General features: G+C 43.1%; 2 protein-coding genes across 22 annotated transcripts in view; both read left to right on the top strand.

Annotated features, from left to right (window-relative positions):
- LOC113569345 (solute carrier family 22 member 15-like) lies at window positions 1-14,167 on the top strand. 20 transcript variants are annotated; one of them, XM_081721801.1, is made up of 11 exons: window positions 1-220; window positions 1,296-1,439; window positions 1,830-1,962; window positions 2,360-2,524; window positions 2,797-2,923; window positions 3,169-3,390; window positions 4,298-4,339; window positions 11,690-11,938; window positions 13,458-13,499; window positions 13,641-13,703; window positions 14,034-14,167. In XM_081721801.1, exons 1-11 carry the CDS (start codon window positions 137-139, stop codon window positions 14,077-14,079), a joined length of 1,317 nt encoding a protein of 438 aa, XP_081577927.1. In that variant the 5' UTR covers window positions 1-136; the 3' UTR covers window positions 14,080-14,167. The 20 variants fall into 20 exon arrangements, 13 of the variants coding, with proteins under 13 accessions (XP_081577927.1, XP_081577928.1, XP_081577930.1 ...); XM_081721802.1 differs by having other exon boundaries at window positions 13,414-13,499; window positions 14,034-14,160; XR_014125597.1 differs by lacking the exons at window positions 11,690-11,938; window positions 13,458-13,499; window positions 13,641-13,703; window positions 14,034-14,167 and adding exons at window positions 4,481-4,543; window positions 4,784-4,960; window positions 6,895-8,184 and having other exon boundaries at window positions 4-220.
- The window catches only part of LOC118242352 (cytidine monophosphate-N-acetylneuraminic acid hydroxylase-like), a 16,263-nt gene continuing 13,332 nt past the window's right edge, over window positions 14,070-17,000 (top strand). Inside the window, exons 1-3 of one of the 2 annotated variants that reach the window (XM_081721798.1) lie at window positions 14,070-14,202; window positions 15,479-15,713; window positions 16,898-16,989. In XM_081721798.1, the coding sequence (XP_081577924.1) occupies window positions 15,514-15,713; window positions 16,898-16,989 (292 nt within the window). In that variant the 5' untranslated portion in view covers window positions 14,070-14,202; window positions 15,479-15,513. Of the gene's footprint in view, window positions 14,203-15,478; window positions 15,714-16,897; window positions 16,990-17,000 lie in introns of those variants that run through there. The other variant, XM_081721800.1, reaches the window with a different exon arrangement.

Raw genomic sequence — 17,000 nt, forward strand, 5'->3', positions numbered from 1 at the left:
CTTTACCACGTGGCAAAAACCCACATCCGCAGCTACGTTTTTATCTGACCAGAAAAGAAGGAAGAGACCTGATTGAGCAGACTTCATTTAGTAAACCTATGTGAGATGTTAAGATCTGGGATTACTTATCTGGACAATGGATTTGGAAGAGGCTTTTCAAGTGGTCGGAGAGTTCGGCCGACACCAGAAAGTGATGGTGACCGTTTTGACACTGCTCCAGGTAATGTTAGCTAGCTAGTAGCTTAACGTAGTGCAGCACGCTAATGCTAACCCAGAGAGCTAAGCTACCTGAGGTAACGAGCTGTGTGGCGTCCGGTCCTTTATTTGTGTCTAACCTAACTAGGTTAGGCTACCTGAGGTAACGAGCTGTGTGGGGTCAAGTCCTTTATTTGTGTCTAACCTAACTAGGTTGAGATATCTGAGGTAACGAGCTGTGTGGCGTCAGGTCCTTTATTTGTGTCTAACCTAACTAGGTTAGGCTACCTGAGGTAACGAGCTGTGTGGGGTCAAGTCCTTTATTTGTGTCTAACCTAACTAGGTTAAGCTATCTGAGGTAACGAGCTGTGTGGGGTCAGGTCCTTTATTTGTGTTTCGCTGGTGATTTATTGTCGTTAGGTAGATGTTGGTAATAAAGGTGTCCTCTAACCTAACTACATGACACTCAGGTTCAGGTAAATGCAGCCATTACGCGTAGGACTGCAGAGTTCATTTAAATCGCTGTTGACATTTGAAAAGCTGCTTTGTAACAACATCTGTTGTAAAATGAGTTAGATTTGATTTGATATTCAGGGTTATTCAAGCTTCAGAATTCTGTATACTATTAGGCAGCTTAACTAACCTCACTCTCTGTTCATTTGTTCTTTTAACTAGTTAGGTTAGCTAGGATATCGCAAACATTACTCCTGTGCTGTTGAATAGCGCAGACTCTAAAGTGTGTGGATTTTCTGTGGTAATCCTACACCTGCCTTTACCTACACAACGTCATTTTGTCACCAAGGCTGGTTTAGACCTCCGACTGTTCAAGTTTATTCACGCGTGCAGGCGGCCGTCCTCCCGCGCGAGCTCAAAATAAGGGTCGCGTGACTTTCAGACGAGCATGTTTGAGGCCTAAATAATGGTCAAGTGCGTGCGTTATGATGCTTCATTGAAGTGTAATACGCGCTGAGCTACGAAATTAAAGTATTTATATACGTTATGTCGGGTAAGGGAAAAGGGGGGGGGGGGGAATGTTCTAAATAAAGTGTTGCGTTGTAAATACTGAGTTTGGCTCATGTGTGTCTTATCTGTTGTGTTAGATCTACATGGCTTGCCAGTCCATGCTAATTGTGCTGGTGGGCGCCGTTCCAGAGTACCACACAGAGCCCGTCACGGACAGCAGCGGAGGTGATGTAACGCAGTCCGTCACTTTTACGGATGACGTGAGCTCCATCGTGACGGAGGTGAGCGCGAGTCCCTAATCGCTGTGGGGCACTACACGGTAGGATGGTGCTGTAGAAGCCCATGCCCGCATTTGAGCAATACCAGTGGAACCTCAAGACGGCAAATGCTGACAAGTCTTTGTTAGGAAGCCCAGAGTTAGTTGAGGGACTTTTGTTTTTTTTTCATGTCAGGCTGCAGTATTTCTAAGCCAGACCCCGGTGCTCATGATCTGCATTTGTCTATAATTCCAGCTCTTAACGCACCTAAGACAGGCCATGTAGTACATCAACTAGCTAGTATGGATTTGTTGGGAGCTGGGCTAGGGCTAAAACATAATGGGTAATGCATAATGCATAGTTAAACCCATTGGAGTGTTTGTGTCTGATGGTGTGTCCTGCACTGTCCCACAGTGGTATCTGGTGAACCAGCAGGCCTACAAAGTTAGTCTGGCGGGATCTCTGTTCTTCACCGGTGTGCTCGTCGGGAACGTGCTCTTTGGGCCGCTCTCCGACAGGATCGGGAGAAAACCCGTGTTCCTCACAGGTACTTAGGCCTGGAAACCCGTGTTCCTTACTCGTATGGCTGCTTCTCATATCGACTGGAAGAGTCTTCTAGGGACGTGGGCCATGTGATGATGTTTTGAGCCATGTGATGTTTGTGTAGGTTTGTTGACACGGCTCATAGGTCAGCAGTTCTTTTATATCACTGCATAATGTTGACCACATTTTCACAAATCCATGAAAATGTATTTTCATTCCATGCTATGACATTTGTAAGTAAGAAGATTTTATTGGAAGCTTCACTGTTAATATTTAATTCTCTGTTTGTCTCCCTCCATGGCACTCTCAACACTTCCTATTTCCCTTCTGTCTCTCCTCTGTTTCTGTCTTATTCTTTTACATATTCTCTCTCTCTCTCTCTCTCTCTGTCTCTCTCTCAGGCATGTTTTTCGAGCTCCTCTTTGCCTACAGCAGCGCCCTGGCGCCCAGCTACGAGCTCTTTGCCCTGTCCCGCTTGTTGATGGGCATGATGAATGGGGGCATGGCTCTGGTCTGCTTCATCCTCTCTCAGGAGTATGTGGGGAAGTCCTACTGGGCCCTGACAGGTAGTGCCACCTGTAGGCTAACCAGGCTCACACAGGTAGTGCAGCGCGAGCCCACGCACTGTGACGCGCTCCAACATACAAGCCATGTAAACAAGTTTAATGAAGCCAGCAGCTTCTGAATGTCTTCTAAGCCTTGTTTGATGAGGCCTGTCCTATTTGTCCCCTCTTGAATTTTTAGTAATGTTTTTGTTGACTTACATTTTATGTGTGTGTGTGTTTGTGTGTACGTACGTGCACGTGCGGATGGGTGTGTGTTTTTGTGTGTGTATCAGGAACGCTGACTAACATGACATTTGCCGTGGGCATTGCGTTGTTCGCTCTGCTTGGTTACATTAGGCAGTGGCGTAACCTAGCAACGGCAGTCAACTGTCCCGGCGTGCTGCTCTTCCTGTTCTGCATGTAGGTGTGCAGTCGGAGGCCTGAGTGATGGCGCCTCCGTCAGGACCTTCTGAACACTCAGCTGACATGTCTGCTCTGCCTCTTTGATCATTCTAACCTTCCTTCATTTTTATACATCTTCTTAACTATTACTGGAAATTTGGAATCTCTGTGATTCCTTACTCTTGCCTTACTCTTTGATATTGTATGTGTCTGCCTGAATGTGTGTGTTTGTGTGCACGTGGGGGTGGGGGGGGTGGCTCCAGCGTCCTGCCCGAGTCGCCACGCTGGCTATACTCCAGGGGGCGCTCTTCGCAGGCCGAGCGTGTGCTGCAGGCTTTCGCGGTGCGGAATGGCAAGGGCCGGGTCACGCTGAAGTTGCGTCGCGTGCTCAGCCCGGCTGGCCCTGACGCGTCCGGCCCGGGGCTCTTCCGGCTGGCCACTCACCCTGTGCTCCGCTGCAGGACTCTGGTCCTCATGTTCGTCTGGTGAGTATGCACAGCGGGGTTTCCCACTCTCCACGGCAGGGGATGCTAGGATTGGGTGTTGTGCACCCCACTGCCTCAATGGGAGTGTGTAACTACAATTTAAAGACTGAAGGTGCCTGATGTAACATGAATCCTGGAGGGGCTGAGGGCAGGGTTGTCTGAAGTTCTCTGTAAGGTGTATAGCACAGACCAGGAGCACAGACCTTCTGAGTTACCCATCAACTAAAATAATGTGCCTACTTAACCCAGGTTGCCTTAATTGACTTTATACTCCTCTTGAACTTTTAAAAAGTACTGAACTGTCACTCCTGAGTTCTGTGTGTGTGTGTGTGTGTGTGTGTGTGTGTGTGTGTGTGTGTGTGTGTGTGTGTGTGTGTGTGTTGCGGGTATGCCTGCACTCTCGTGTACTATGGCCTGACGATGAATGCGAGTGCGGAAAGGGGAAGTCGCTATCTTAGTGTAGCCATGTACGGTCTGGTGGAGCTGCCTGCCTACCCACTATGCATTTATGTCATCAACAAACCCTGGTGCATGTACATCCGCACATGCGCACACGCACACACACGCACACACACACATACACACACACACATACAGGGACTCGCACTAATGCACTTTCTGCAGCTGATTTGTCAACAAGTTCTGGTATTCACAACCCCTCACACTCTTGATGAACCCTTCTGTGGGTAAGGTCATTGAGCATAGAACACAGGTGTTGAAATCACTGTGGTGCAGGTACTAAAGGTCTTCTTCAGCTTTACAGGTGACAAGTGTGATGTTATAATAACTGTCCAGTTAATGGGACCTCTGCTGTAGACCCCTTATTAAAATGAAATGTGAGTGCCCCCCCCCCCCTTTCTCAGGTGCGGGAGACGGAGATCTTTGTCTGCGTTTCTCATCCTCGCAGGTCTCTTCTGTCTCTTCTCCATGGCTGTTCCTGTTCACTCTGGTAAGAGGATTTACTGTTTGCACTTCATCTGACACTTTAAATGCAGCAGCAAACAATCAGCTTTGTTTTTATGTGCTTGGTGAAATGCATGTGACTTGCTGACCAACTCTGGCCAACTCTGGCCTCCTATTGACTGAGAAGCACTCCCAGGAACAGCTTGACCTCTTCAGGGAGATCAAAGCTACTCAGCAAGCCTTGCTGGAGGTAATGTACAAGGCAGCATGGTTTAGGTTCTGGTCCTTTTGGAGTTCTTCACAAAAACAAACAAACAAACAAAAAGGGCAGTGGTTAAGCTCAGTGGTTAAGCTCAGTGGTTAAGGTACCTGACTTGTAATTGGAAGATTGCTGGTTCAAACCCTACCTGAACTAAACTACGCAAGTGTTGCACCTGATTTTTATTTTATTTTTTTTTTAATTAAATAAAATTCCCTACTCGCCCTCCAGGTGGTGGTGTTTCCCTACAAGCTCAGGTCTTCTACCAGAGGCCTGGGAGCTTGAGAGTCCTGCGTAGTATCTTAGCTGTTCCCAGGACTGCACTCTTCTGGACAGACATCTAGGATGTTGTTCCTGGCATTTGCTGGAGCCATTGGGGGTCATTTGGGATGAAACCCTCCGTACATTGTGAGACATTTCCTTGTTTTGATGTCAATGGCTTCTATCTCCTCCTTTGGCCGCCTTTTTATTCCAACGGGGTATCTGATAAATGGCAGAGCCTAGGTGTTGATAGCCTGGATCTTGGTTCTCCCATTCAGCTGACTTCTTGGGACTTGCCTAACTCTTTGTAGGTCCCCCAACATCTGACACAGAACTTGCTGACCCAGACAACATCCAAGCCGCTGTGAATCTCTTGATTAGGCACAACAACATGCAACTAGAAGGCTTAGAACTACACACAGTGAGACTGCATAATATGCAGACAGAAAAGCGGATCTTAAATACACAAGGAGGGGTCAGTAGACTGAGAATAGGCACAATCAATAAGCAGGGTAGTTATATCTAGTTGGCAGAGGTTGGCTGGAGGATCATAGGAGTTGGAGTCCATGACAGAAGCATTACGGGAAATGGAAGAATCAGGTGAGACATATTTTATTATAGTTTGCTGCACAGGCACGTGCAATCAGCAGAGGAAAAATGTCAAAATACAGTGGCAGAGAGCCATCAAGCAAGGGAAAAAGGAACTGCATGCACCTGATCACATAACCATTGGGGTTACTATCTGGTTCTTCAGTGCATGACAGTTTATTCTCGAGAGGAATGTCAACTGTAGGTATGGTATTATCTATGACATTGTTACTATCTTATTGTAGTCATACGCAGTGAGAACTGATCTGTCTTGGTTTAATGGACATTTATATACACTTATATTGTGATCTTTGTAATACTCAAGGACGCTTCACAATCAACACCATACAATCCTTTTACATCTAGACAGCACATAATGGTCGTTTTACTCTCACAGCGTACATAACACAGGAAACCTCTTTACCCCGGTACGGTGCGCACACGCCCACGCACACACACACACACACACACACACACACGAATCATCACTACAGCCAGTACAATGGAAAGGTGGGAATGTGTACTGAATGTGTACTGACGTTATAAGTGAAAGGTGGAGGTACTGGTGGATGTGTACTGACACTATAAGGGATCTCTACCTGCAGTGACAGTCTGAGCTTCTCAAGTTCTTCCTCCAGAGATTTCTTCTCCTGTTCACAGGCCATTTTCATATCTGCCAGAGCAAGTATCATTACTGCTGGATATAACACAGATTGTATATACAACATAATTACTACTGAATATATAAAATATAATATATATAGTACTATACATATATTAGTATCACTTTTATTGGAGCCTAAAGGCTAACATTCATTATTAGTTATGTTAGTATTATTGCATTTCCATAGTACTTACTCTTGATGGACCTGTTATGCTCCTCCTCCTCCTGCTGTTTCTGCAGGAGCTCTGTCTCCTCCTGCTGCTTGTGTTTCAGCATCTCCTGAAGAACCTGCAGCTCCTTCTGCTTCTGCAACCTCAACTCCTTCAGCTGCTCCAACAAACTGTTCTCCAACTCCTCCTTCTCACACTGCAAACACTCCAATCGGGCCACAGGCCCCACTACTGACACAGAACCACACACACACACACACAGAGACAAACAGAAAGACAGAGAGACATATGAAATTAGAAAGCCATATAGTGTAGAAATAGATTGATGTTATTCAGGGACCTCATTTATAAAACTTTGTGGATTCCAAAGTGAAAGTGTTTGTATTCTGCACAAATAACAGGAAATGGCATATACCCCCCCAAAAATTAGATTTCTAAAGCCTCGACTATGAATTATTGGGAGATAGAGGTGACAATGCAGCGCTAAAGACAAAAAAGGAATTTTAACCACAGGTATGAGTGGCAGCACCAGCAACCGCAGGTGTGAGTGGCATTATATTTACATTTACCCTCCACATCCTTTGTGTCTGTGTATTCGTCCTCGATGCGTCCAGCACACCATCTCCAGAAACGCCTCATTTTTCCTCTGTCCTCTTCAGTGTCTTTCCACAGACTGATCTGTAAAGGTGTTCATGGGATTCCCCTCACGTGTGACATCGGGCCACAGGACATATGGGGTTCTAAAGTTCCAAGAGCGTAGGAGTTGTTTTTCTTTGAATTTCCTAATTTCATTGCTGCCATAGCAACAACTGGCAATGCAAACAGACGTGTCATTAATGCAGTGACTCTACCTCAACCTGGATTGATCAACCATGTACGGTTCACTGGAGACTGTGATACGTATAACATCCCAAAGTGTACTTAATTCTGAGCAAAATCTAACTAGCCTCATTACTGCTGAACTATGAGGGGCCATTTAGGGAGAAATCAGGGAAACACTACTTGTACATACATATGAAACATTTTCACATAAATAGCCTACTACTTACATTTGTGTATAATAATTTAAACTTGCATATATATGCACTTGCCCACTCAATCTCTGGTGCGTAAACAAAGAGTTGCACTATGCTTATGTTGGTATGGGGGTGTCTGTGTGTATATAACAATTTTCAGTGCGCCCGGAAGTCATTTCATTGTAATTTCAAGGGAGATATTTCACATGTGTACAGTGCGTATAATAGACAGAGGAAAATTGTTGAACTATTAATATTATGACAGTTATTGACATTTGTGTAATAAGTAGTGCTTCTCTTAATGACAAATGTAACTGTTTTCCCATATAGAATTGTGTGCTTTATATTGTTTGGAAGAACTTTTGCTTCTCATTTAGAAATATGTGGACTAAGTGCTCAGATTGTCTTATTATTTATTATGTTCAGTCTCACCATTTTTGGCAGATTTCACCACGTTATTACGAACGTGGATACGTTATCTTATAATTATAAGCAGTGTGAGCTGTGAAGCTAAGCGAAGCACATGTGCAGAATTTCTAACAATAGCCTGTTTTGTATAGCCTGGCTAACTGACCAATCAGTTAAATTAAATGTGGTTGCTGAGCTTGTTGCAGCTGGGTCAATTTAATTTGATTTCATTGTGTTTCATTTTAAACTCAGCTGCGTGCCATGAGACACAAGTTAATCTGAGCATTTTTTGTTTTAACGCCGACTTAACCTAGCCATGTTTTAAAGTTATCTTGAAATAATTGAGGTTCATCGCTAGAGGGTGCTGTTCATCTTTTTTTCTTTTCTTTTTTTTGTATTATTGATCAGGAAAAAACTAAAATAGATGAGGTGGACGTTTTCTATGTATCATATGGAATTTGAGTATATGAGTGAATGTTACTATGTAAATGTAAAAGAATTTGTGGATAAGATTATTATGAGATTATTTATAATCAAACGACTACACTATACAACCACATCTTCCTTTTATTTACATATTATACAGATATTTACAGATATTTATATTTTACTTACAGAGCAGCTCCTCATTGGTTCGGCTCAGAAGCTTCTTTTCGATGTCCTCTTTCTCCAGGTACTCCTGCAGTTTAGGCATCTCCTCCGCCAACCGCCTGAGGGCAGAAGAGACGTGGTGTGACGCGTAGCCTGCTGTTAAAGGCTACAGATATAGTACATCTGTGAGGCTAACAGCGCTTATTATATGAAGCCTTATAGAGGTCATATAGAATGATCTCATTCGATCAACCCTAATGTAACCCTTACAAACTTTCATGAATTCATTTGAATAACACTACCATAGCCCTTAAGAACTTTCCTAAAATGTTTTAGCATGTTCTGAACAGATTATCTCTTAAAGGTTAAATCCCTTGCAGGTCTTAGTCCTGCTCATCCCACATGCTGATGTGTGAGTGAAACAGTGCATAGGTGTAGAGACCTGGACTTGGCGAGATGCAGGCCTATCCTCGCATTCTGGTGCTATTCTGTTACTAGAGGACCTGAACACGCTTATCCAACAGCACGTTCTTCTGGGCCTGATGACAACGCACACACACATGCACACGCACACACACGGGCACACATACAGACATACAGATACTGTTTAATTTCTTCACATCTGTAGATACACTAGCATAAGTTGATATATATGTTTATGAGTTTGATTGTCAGCTGATTTCAACTTGACAGGTACAGAGTATATAGTATACATAGAGAGCGCATAGTTTTACCAGGTTGAGTGCTACAGATTCTTGTGATGAAAGGTGACAAACCCAGCGATATGAAGAAAACAAGTACTGGGTTAGTCCCTTAAAGGTTTAAAGGAGTCTCCCTTAAAGGTCTTAGTCCTACTAATACCACATGCTGATGTGTGAGTGAAACAGTGCAGAGGTGTAGAGACCTGGACTTGGCGACATGCAGGTCTTTCCTGGCAATTAGTGCTGCATTCTGCTGCAGGAGAACCAGAACATGCTTCTCCACACACACACACACAGGGGCACACATACAGGTGCGCACATATACACAGATACACATTCTGTTTAATTTCTTCACATCTGCAGACTAGAGTAAGCTGAGGATATAGTGTTAAATCAGGTACTACATAAACAGTATATAGTATATATACAGAGGATATAGTGTTAAACCAGGTACTACATACAGAGTATATAGTATATAAACAGTATAAAGTTTTACCAGATGATCGTGCTGATCTTTGATCTCCTGGTTCTTCATCTCCAGCGCCACTTTCAGACTCATAATGTCCTCCTCTATGGGCTGGTATAACACACACACGAATCATCACTACAGCCAGTACAATGGAAAGGTGGGAATGTGTACTGAATGTGTACTGACGTTATAAGTGAAAGGTGGAGGTACTGGTGGATGTGTACTGACACTATAAGGGATCTCTACCTGCAGTGACAGTCTGAGCTTCTCAAGTTCTTCCTCCAGAGATTTCTTCTCCTGTTCACAGGCCATTTTCATATCTGCCAGAGCAAGTATCATTACTGCTGGATATAACACAGATTGTATATACTACATAATTACTACTGAATATATAAAATATAATATATATAGTACTATACATATATTAGTATCACTTTTATTGGAGCCTAAAGGCTAACATTCATTATTAGTTATGTTAGTATTATTGCATTTCCACAGTACTTACTCCTGATGGACCTGTTATGCTCCTCCTCCTCCTGTTGTTTCTGCAGGAGCTCTGTCTCCTCCTGCTGCTTGTGTTTCAGCATCTCCTAGAAGCGGAGTGAACCTAACTATGATGCATCTCCACCAACGTCTGCTGCAGTCAGTTCTGGATCTGCAGTTGAAGGGTCTTTAACATCATAAGCAATACAGGAAAAATGATTGAAAAAGTTAACATAAGTAGACCAGCAGGAAAAATATTCAGAAAGAAAAAAAATGAAAACATGCAAAGGCTTTTATTATGAAACAATGTAATGTGCAATGACATCTCAGCGGCGTCAGTTCGGTCAAGACCTATCATTGTACAAGCACCTGGGCGTGTACCTACGTGTATGTGTGAGCGAGTGTGAGTGTGTGTGTGTATGCATGAGAGGTGAGCTGCAGGTGATCTGTGCCTCTGATTCGGTAAAAATGTCACAATTTCATCTGAAGCTGAAATCTCAGTGAAAGACACACACATGCACAGACACACATGCACAGACCAACATACGCGCACAAGCAGATACACATGTGCACACCCACATACGCACACATTCACGCACAGACATATGCATGCACATATCCATAGACACACTGCCACACCCAAGCACTTACAAAATTCCTAATCATTGCCCCCCAAACTCCAAACGCAGTCACCCAGTTCTCCACTGGTTCCCAATCCCTCCGTAAATCTCCATGTCATCTCCATCACACGAAGAACATTCCAGCCAGCGCCTTGTCAGTGTGCTGTGGGTTTTGTAGTTTAATCAGCTAACTCTGTAATGGATGTGTTCAGAACAGAGCCAGGCAGCTCAACACAAACAACTCAAAACAGCCGGCTCGCCACAGTCAGCTCACCACAGACAGCTCAACACAGTCAGCTCGCCACAGTCAGCTCACCACAGTCAGCTCACCACAGACAGCTCAACACAGTCAGCTCGCCACAGTCAGCTCAACACAGTAAATCTAAAACAGTCAGTTCAATACAGTTAGATGAAAACAGTCAGCTAATCATAGACAGCTCAACACAGTTTGCCTAACACAGTCAGCTCAATATGGTCTACCTACACCAACCAGTTCAACACAGTCAACCTATCACAGTCAGTCCAACGCAGTGTGTCTATAAACCATGAATCCGGGTGCCGTGGTCAGAAGTTAGTGAGCTAGTGCCACCTGCTCACCTTCTACTGTGTTGTACTCTAGGTCCACATACTGAAATAATCTTGGCTGTATCACCCCCCAAAGCAACAGACTGATTAAGACGCTGCACCAGTATATACCACAGACTGGTTTAGAGGGTTCTCCCAGATAAAGTGGATATATCAGGATGTTTCATATTATACTATACTATACCATACTCTAGCCTTAGTTTGATAGAGGATGTCTAATATGGATGAAGAGCATGACATGTGTGCATGGATGTGCATCTTGCTATTTGTGTGTGTGTGTGCACGTGCGTGTGTGCATGTGTGTGTGTGAAGGCATGTGTGCATGCATTGGTCAATGATAAGGGTTTTGGGATTTAGCGGCAAAAGGGAAAATCCAATCTATGAAAACTCGCTGTGTGTGTCTGCGTGTGTTGGTGTGTGAGACAGAGAGATATAAGATATAGATTTTCTTCCCATGATATTACGTTGTCCTTCTACAGTCCACTACGCTACACTAAACATTCCCTCACTGGTCATACGGTTCAGCTACACTTCTGAATATTCCTGTTTATTAAGATCAATTTATTTTCCCACATTTGTAGTGCCACTACAGTCAAAGTGAGGTTCTCTGCATCGCTGGAGGATTGGACAGGAGATAAACAATATCTCCATACGTCCTTAAAGCCATATCTGGGATGGCTGCCGCTGCTCAGACTTGCTACTGCAAGGTTTTATGAGGACGCGGATAAAATGGCAGAGAATCAAGGCAATGACGCAAACACAAGATCAGCAGATGTGTTCGGTGGAGGAGGAAACGCTTGCTTGTTTCTGCATAATAAATGCATTCAGAGGTACTGCTGCTGTGATGGAAGATTTAATAGTTTTTTCGTGTGTGTGTGTGATTTTGGAGATTACCCTTCAGCTTTGTCTCTGATAAGAAAAACATGCAAACTCAAAATCTGCATCTTGGATTCTGAATGATTTATGATGGCGAGATGTTTGGGCTGCGTGAGAATTCATCTGAGTAGAGGAACAAGGCCTTTGGGTTGAGACAATGCTGAAGGGACTACAAGAACAAACCTTTCATCCCTACACCAAAGTAACCACACACACACACACACACACACACACACACACACACACACTGACACACATACACACACACATACACACACATACACACACACACACTCACACACACACATACACACACACAGACACACACACACACACACTCACACATACACACACACATAGACACACACACACACATACACACACATACACACACACTCACACACACACACACACACACACACACGAGTTTTCGCATGAAACTGTCTTGCTAACACATTCCCTGTTCGCCCATTTGGTTTGAATGGTGCTCATAAATGACCAGTTTTGCATTTCTACACACTGACATCGTAAACACACGGCTGGCCATTCACCCTGTGCTCCGCTGCAGGACTCATGTTCGTCTGGTGAGTATGCAGAGCGGGGTTTCCCACTCTCCACGGCAGGGGATGCTAGGGTTGGGTGTTGTGCACCCCACTGCCTCAATGGGAGTGTGTAACTACAATTTAAAGACTGAAGGTGCCTGATGTAACATGAATCCTGGAGGGGCTGAGGGCAGGGTTGTCTGAAGTTCTCTGTAAGGGGTATAGCACAGACCAGGAGCACAGACCTTCTGAGTTACCCATCAACTAAAATAATGTGCCTACTTAACCCAGGTTGCCTTAATTGACTTTATACTCCTCTTGAACTTTTAAAAAGTACTGAACTGTCACTCCTGAGTTCTGTGTGTGTGTGTGTGTGTGTGTGTGTGTGTGTGTGTGTGTGTGTGTGTGTGTGTGTGTGTGTGTGTGTGTGTGTGTGTGTTGCGGGTATGCCTGCACTCTCGTGTACTATGGCCTGACGATGAATGCGAGTGCGGAAAGGGGAAGTCGCTATCTTAGTGTAGCCATGTACGGTCTGGTGGAGCTGCCTGCCTACCCACTATGCATTTATGTCATCAACAAACCCTGGTGCGTGTACATGCGCGCACACACATACACATACAAGGACTCGCACTAATGCACTTTCTGCAGCTGATTTGTCAACAAGTTCTGGTATTCACAACCCCTCACACTCTTTATGAACCCTTCTGTGGGTAAGGTCATTGAGCATAGAACACAGGTGTTGAAATCACTGTGGTGCAGGTACTAAAGGTCTTCTTCACCTTTACAGGTGACAAGTGTGATGTTATAATAACTGTCCAGTTAATGGGACCTCTGCTGTAGACCCCTTATTAAAATGAAATGTGAGTGCCCCCCCCCCCCTTTCCCAGGTGCGGGAGACGGAGATCTTTGTCTGCGTTTCTCATCCTCGCAGGTCTCTTCTGTCTCTTCTCCATGGCTGTTCCTGTTCACTCTGGTGAGAGGATTTACTGTTTACACTTCATCTGACACTTTAAATGCAGCAGCAAACAATCAGCTTTGTTTTTATGTGCTTGGTGAAATGCATGTGACTTGCTGGCCAACTCTGGCCTCCTCTGGCCTCCTGTTGACTGAGAAGCACTCCCAGGAACAGCTTGACCTCGTCAGGGAGATCAAGGCTACTCAGCAAGCCTTGCTGGAGGTAATGTACAAGGCAGCATGGTTTAGGTTCTGGTCCTTTTGGAGTTCTTCACAAAAACAAACAAAAAAAAATGGGCAGTGGTTAAGCTCAGTGGTTAAGCTCAGTGGTTAAGCTCAGTGGTTAAGCTCAGTGGTTAAGCTCAGTGGGTGCTATGATGTTGTTACTAGCTTACTAGTAGTCATACGCAGTGAGAAATGATCTGTCTTGGTTTAATGGACATTTATATACACTTATATCATGATCTTTGTAATACTCAAGGATGCATCACAATCAACACCTTACAATCCTTTTACATCTAGTCAGCATATTATGGTTGTTTTACTCTCACAGCGTACACAACACAGGAAACCTCTTTACCCCGGTAGGGTGCGGCTAACGGAAAACGGAAGGAACAAACCCCTCCTCAAACCAGAGACCTCGACAGACCACAGACACTTTGTACCCTGGATTGGTTGCTGCTTGAATTAAATCAACAAGTTCTGTCATTTTTAATTTTAAGGTAAGTTAAGATTGTTGATTTTTAAATGTATATTCAGTTATTGGTAAATCCTGGTTTTCAGAGTACTGGCAGTAAAGGATTCTATCTTTCAATTAATTATTAGTTAGATATACACAATTAGTTACTGTCTTGTTTCATGAACTAATAATAGTTTTATTAGGGTTTAAATAGTTCAACAGTATTGTTGGGGTAATGTTAACTATAGATATTTAAGTCTGTTTGCGTGGGGGGGGGCAGTGTGGTTGTATTTATTTAAATGTATCCTTATTTACAGAAATGGATGCAAAGTGTGAGGGAAGGTTTAGTTGATGTGAAACCTATCAGTACAAAACATAGTCTCCGCTATATCAGATGGAAACACCCAAACTACAGAAACAAAGAAGCAAGAGATTTTTTTCTTTTATTGATGCTGCTTTTCAAGAGGGACTGTACAGACTCTGAAACATAAACAGTTTAAGCTTTTTTTTTACAAATCTGATGTACACATACAATGAACACAAGAAAAATATGTACAAGATGTAGTTCAGTCTAAAACATGCGCTTTAAACAGACTCTTTTCTACCTCTCTCACTCATTTAGTACCGTCTGAACTGAACTTCATGTAGCGCCCCGACCTCTTAACTACTGCCTTCCTTTTAGCAAAAAAGAAATTGTGAGAACTCACATTTCAATCAAGGAAAAAAAAACCAAAAAACCCACAGCTCTAGGCACACACAGTCACAGAGTGCGTCTCCTAAAATTAGATATACAAAAACATTCAAATCATATACGTCTACGAAGTGTGGGTCCACCTCGATGTCCTCTGGTTGGGGAAAGAAACAGGAAAATAGCAATATAAAGGGATATCATGAATAAACTCTGGGCAGTAGTTTATTCGTTTGTCCTACATTGCAGGCCTGAAGCGTTGCTTGCGTGCCTAGAGGCCAGAAAAAACTAAAATGGGCGCTTCACTCCTCATGGAGCAACACAAACAATTTGCTATAACTCACTCAATTCCGCTTGCAGAGGAGTGGGGAATCTTTTCTCAAAAACTGCAGCATTCAATTATAGTAGCCTATACAAACAATCAACCATTAAAAGGATAAATTTGTGCACTGAGCATTAATAGACTACATGTATGCATTGTGAATTAATTAGCTAATTCTGGCTTTCTTACTTTTGATAAAAACATTCACAAAAATTCAAATATTTTGCTTTTTACAGTGACCAAGAGTGGTTCTGTAAATTTGGAAGGTTAGACAGGTTCAGCTAGTGGGATGGTTCTGTTTCTTTCTAGCTGCTGTTTCCTGGTCAGTTGCTGGGCGAGCAGGAATGTCTCACACCTCTCACACTGTACTGGAGCTGGATGCCACTGCAGTCCTGGGCCTTACTGAAGGAATCAACTTTAAGAAGAGTCCAGCTGGAAAGTGCTTCATGATCTACAAAGATAAGAACACCCTGAGAGCATGCAGGAACCAATGCAAACACCAAGGAGGAAAATTCATAAAAGACATTGAAGACATTGATGGGAGGTATGTGATGTGGGGGCTTGTTTTTCACTTATGTATCACACCTGATGGGACAACTGAATGGACAGCCATTGACATTCGGTATTTTCACAAATGTGCCTCCAATGACCACTTGTGATTTTGAGACTTAACACTAAACTATTGTTAGCTAGCTAGCAAGCTTTGAATAAGTGATTTTGTGTGCTTTCCCACCATCACAACAATTCTATCCTTTCTGACTTGGCCCATAATACAGTTGGCAATGTGGGCCTTTGATGGTGTGCCAATTTGTATCCTGGACCACCTGAAAAGAACACCTTGCACCCTGTTTACATCTCTACTTAAATCTCATTTGTGACCGGCTCACTTGTTACTGGATTTTAGTGCCAGGGATGAACGGGAGCCAAAAGAAAATAACCACATCTAGTCTATGTTGGAAAACATGAAGGTGATGGCTTCGTCTGTCTAATTAAATGTTTTACGTAAAAACCAAGCCATCACATGGACAGTAAAGTTTGAGTCATGCAAAGATAACTAATTTCATACACAGAATTCTACAAAGAAACCTACTTCATACACAGAAAGCCACTTTCTCTCTGGGATTCAGGGAATATTTTTGAATTTATATAGGGAGGAGGGTCTAGGTTCGCCTTCAATCAAATAAGAAATTAATAGTTTTAAAGATCCCATTGTTGCTCGTGAGCTACCTAGGTGTCCTATATAGCTGTATACCTCCAAATTCTATTGAGATGACCCCCAGCCACACTCCACAGTGTAATTCCTGAATGCTTCTGACATAATTATTAATTATTCAACATTACCTTTTATCAGACAGAATTCTATATAACAATAGAATAGCAAGAGACGAGACAAAATGGTTATAACAAACCCTTTCTTAGCTTATTACTTTCTTAAACCTAAAATTCCCCACCCAACAAAATCCCACAAAGTCATACTAATTAAAACCAGAACCCCAAAAATTCTACAACACACTACTAAACTACAATGAATACAATGCAAGGATTTTTTCTTGTACCAAGTAACAAATAACTTTGCTAAAAATCCTTAGATATAAATGTATCGTCTTTTATTTAAACTTTTCCATGAAGTCCAACTGACACTACAGAGAAATAATATATTATTCTAGCAGGTAAACGAAGTATGCTTGTGTATGTGTTTTTTTTTTTGTGTGTGTGTGTTTAAACTAGGACAGTGCGCTGCACTAAACACAACTGGAAACTTAATGTCGCCACCATGCAGTATGTGAACCCACCAGACAGTTTCCTACAGGAAGAAATTAGTAAGTTCTTA

This window comes from Electrophorus electricus, chromosome 10 (genome assembly GCF_041902795.1).
Source record: "Electrophorus electricus isolate QZ-2024a chromosome 10, ASM4190279v1, whole genome shotgun sequence".
NCBI classification, from domain to species: Eukaryota; Metazoa; Chordata; class Actinopteri; order Gymnotiformes; family Gymnotidae; genus Electrophorus; species Electrophorus electricus.

Coding starts and splice junctions, on each gene's coding strand:
- LOC113569345 (XM_081721801.1), top strand. CDS start 137: ATGGATTTGGAAGAGGCTTTTCAAGTGGTCGGAGAGTTCGGCCGACAC. Junction 1,963..2,359: donor AAAACCCGTGTTCCTCACAG/GTACTTAGGCCT, acceptor TCTCTCTCTCAG/GCATGTTTTTCGAGCTCCTC. Junction 2,525..2,796: donor GTCCTACTGGGCCCTGACAG/GTAGTGCCACCT, acceptor TGTGTGTATCAG/GAACGCTGACTAACATGACA.